We start from the raw sequence: 3,483 nt of genomic DNA, 5'->3' as shown, positions 1-3,483 counted from the left end.
CAAATTCTGAGCATTCCGTGTGCTAAACGAATCAAAACTTCTAGCCCAAACCGGATGTTTCGATCGGGACGATAAGAAGTTCTGATCAACAGTATTTGATGAGTAACACCTAGTAAATCCCAGTCGTGGTGACGCACCACTGGGTCTTCATCAGTACCCACACTTAAGAGGAACCCGTCAGAACGTAGATGGTCGGCGGCTTGTCCTTTATCATCGAGATCAAGAACGAAGAGCAATAGATATTGGAAAAGATAACTAGGAAAAAAAGATAAAAAAAGAGAGAAAAGTTATGATTCCCCGATCCGGAGAATAAGGACTTCTGATCATATCAGAATATCAAATTTTTCTAAACGTGGGGTTCTCGGTTTGGATTAAAAATATTTAATTGGAAGTTTTGACCCTCTGATCAGATGTTACGATCCAATCGAAAGGTCCGATTTTTTAAGTATGGACCTCTCGGTTTGGGCAAAAAAACATTTAATAGGATATTTCGATCCAAACATCTAATGTTTCGATCCGTTAAAACTTCGAGCTCTGAGATTTAACACCGGATGGTCTAGCGAGAACAAAAAGTTGAACACCGGAACATCTAACCGGATATTTCGATCCAAACATTGTATGTTTCGATCCGTTAAAACTTCCAGCTCCAAGACTAAACACTGGATGATCCGACGATAACAAAACTCTAAATACCGAAACATCCAGTGAGTTCAACCAGGCTGAAATCCAAAATTCTCTGTAAGGCTCGATTTGAACTCATCAGATGATTCAACGGTGACCTGACCTAAGCATATAAACATCCGGCGTTAAAAAAAATCTTAGCCTTATCGACCCATACCATCAGCTCAACTCATTTCCATGCATTAAACAGCCCACGAAAACTTTTCTTTTTAGATAGACTTGTATTCAAACTTTAGATATCAGTATCTTTCGAAATTTCAGATTGGAACCGTAAAAGTTATGTGTGGATTTGTCGATGTCCAAAATGCCAAGTTTAAGCCAATCCGGTGCACAGAATTAAGCTAAAGAATTGAGCTACAGATGGAAGTTTCCACGAAGAGGTTTAATGGTTGAATGGCATGAGCCATTTGCAGTTACATCAGGACCAAAACAAATCGACAGGCTCGAATTAACTAATCCATACAGGACGCCATGAACTGAAAATTACTCACGATCGAGCTCGTGAATTCTAGTGTCCTAGAACTAACAAGCTTCATCCATTCTTCAGTACTCAGTCGAACCAATTGGATTCCACGGACTTCTGCGGCTGCGGTTGCTGCAACTGCAATGCACCGCCATAGTGTGCGGCGCCTCCTGGCACGTTGAAGCCTGAACTGAACCTGAACTCCGGCGACGCAATGGCGATGTCGCCTCCGAACGGCGTGCTCTGCTGCTGCTGCTGCTGCATCATCACGTCGTTGACATCGCCAAATAGGCACGGCGCCAGAAAAGTGCCACCCATCTGCAAGTGCACGCTCGGAGCGACGATGGCGCCGACGTTGCTTAGGCTCCTGTGCGCGCCAACGTTGGCCTCGTACATGTTCATCAGCTCGGCGAGCGATCTCTGGCCGTCGGCGGGAAGGTCGTACGGCGACGGGAACACGGGTGGCACCAGCTTGTTCTCGGCAGCGCTCGGCGGCACGGCGGGGCTGTTAAACTTGCAGGTGTACTGGTGGGCGTTGCGCGCGTTGCGGTCGAGGAAGCCGCGCCCACAGCTCCTGTTGTCGCAGATGTACACGCGGCCGCTGTTGTGCAGCATCAGGTCCGGCTCGACGGCTGCCGGCGCCCTCCTCTTCTGGAGGAACTCGGCGTCGGCGGTTTCTTCCTTCATCATCGCCGCTGGCATGACGAACTTGTTGCCTGTAGTGTCCATGGTAAGGTCCACAAGCGCTGCTGCGGCGGAGGATGGTTTCTGATTCCCGGCCTCCTCCTCGTCGACTCCATCCACGTCGTACTCACCGGAGCTGGAGTTGTATGAGAGCGCGCGTGCGGCGGATGACGGTGGGGGGCGGGCGCCGGGGTGCAGCTTGAGGTAGAATTCCTCCTCCTGCTTGAGCACGGCGAGCCACGTGACGATCTCCCTGGCGGTCATCTTGTCCTGCAGGCACTTGGACTGCCGCACGAGGCGGCGGACCTTGTCGACGTCGGGGGACAGGTGTTTGATGACGGCGGTGAGCACGGCGACCTTCCACGCCTTCTTGAGGTCGTGCGGCTTCTTGTACGGCGGCGAGCCGAGCTCCCCTGGCACGCCGGCCTCTGGCCACCACGCCTCGGTGCCATACGGCCACCACGGCGGCGGTACGCCCTTCTCGAGCGGGTACCGGCGCTGCGGCGGGTCGCAGTGCTGCATGAGCGCCGAGAGCAGCGACCCCAGCGTGGTATCCTGCAGCTCGTGCAAGGAGTGCGGCGCCGCGGCTCCCGCGCCTCCTCCGTTCTCGCTACCGCCCCCCGGCGCGGCGTTGTCGGCCTGGTACTTCGCGACGGCCGCGGGGCCGTTGCGGTCGAAGCGGACCTTCTCCTTCCACCAGGCGCGGAGATTGTCGGACGCGCCGGTCACCGGCTTGCCACTCTCCGGGATGATGCCGTAGACGAACCCCTGCGCGTTGCACACCTCCATCATCTTGAGCATGTACTTGAGGATCCCATCCTGCGCGCGCGACATCTTCTTGCGCCGCGCCTGCCCCTGCGCCTGCCACTTCCGCTGCTGCCTCGCCGCGTCGCCGCCGCTCTCCTTGGCGCCTCCGGCCTCGCGCGCGCTCTGCTGCAGCTCCTTGAGGCGCCTGAGCCGCACGCGGTCGCGCCACATGCGGCGCTCCAGCTCCTCGATGCCGTCCACGTCGTCGTCGCTCTCGTCATCGGGGAAGCTCTCCTCGTGCACCCTCGCCGGCGCCGGCGCCGGGTTCACGAGGTCGCCCTCCCCAAGGAAGCACTCGCTTCCGAACCCGAAGAAGCCCTTCTCGCGGATGCCATCCGCCGCCGGCGCCATGCGCTGATCCACCATCGCCGCCCCTCCTCCCATCATCGCCGCTTACAGGCACACGGGAGCAAGGTGAGCAACCCTGTCCTCGTTAGGATTGGTGTCGCGGCAGCAGTATCACCGGCTCACCGCTATATATCCACCTGCACGACGCGCAAACTGAGCACGTGAGCCGTGAGCTCAATGGTAACGACTTACAAGAACCGTGTAATCTTTCAAAATAAATAAATAAATAGAACCGTGTAATCCTCTCCAAATATAAAAAAAGAGGAACCGTGTGAAGCATTGCTCTGAATTTATGTTCAATAAGGATTGCTCTGAATTTATGTGTGTTCAGGTGAATGGCAAAACTCGTGGACATGAGTAGGGATGCAAATTTATACGAGAACCAGTAGATAAAGTTTCAAATTATGTTGCATAGCCAGTACTCATTAACCAGACACGATTGACTACTAGCAGTAGAAAAATACTATGGCAGACCTGGTCTCATAGGATTTTTCACCCCA

At 54.1% G+C, this 3,483-nt stretch overlaps 1 protein-coding gene across 1 annotated transcript; it reads right to left on the bottom strand.

Moving 5' to 3' along the window:
- Nucleotides 1-1,017: 1,017 nt before the first annotated feature.
- On the bottom strand, nucleotides 1,018-3,118 carry LOC133892792 (protein ETHYLENE-INSENSITIVE 3-like 2). The gene has a single exon (XM_062333741.1). The coding sequence runs from the start codon at nucleotides 3,020-3,022 to the stop codon at nucleotides 1,232-1,234; it is 1,791 nt and encodes a 596-aa protein (XP_062189725.1). The 5' UTR covers nucleotides 3,023-3,118; the 3' UTR covers nucleotides 1,018-1,231.
- Between the last annotated feature and the right edge of the window lie 365 nt (nucleotides 3,119-3,483).

Source organism: Phragmites australis, chromosome 15 (genome assembly GCF_958298935.1).
Source record: "Phragmites australis chromosome 15, lpPhrAust1.1, whole genome shotgun sequence".
NCBI lineage: Eukaryota > Viridiplantae > Streptophyta > Magnoliopsida > Poales > Poaceae > Phragmites > Phragmites australis.
The sequence above is the reverse complement of the archived record's forward strand: the minus strand, read 5'-3'. Positions and strand labels throughout refer to the sequence as shown.

Excerpts from the sequence above, each read along its gene's own strand:
- LOC133892792 (XM_062333741.1), bottom strand. The coding sequence starts at position 3,022 with ATGATGGGAGGAGGGGCGGCGATGGTGGATCAGCGCATGGCGCCGGCG.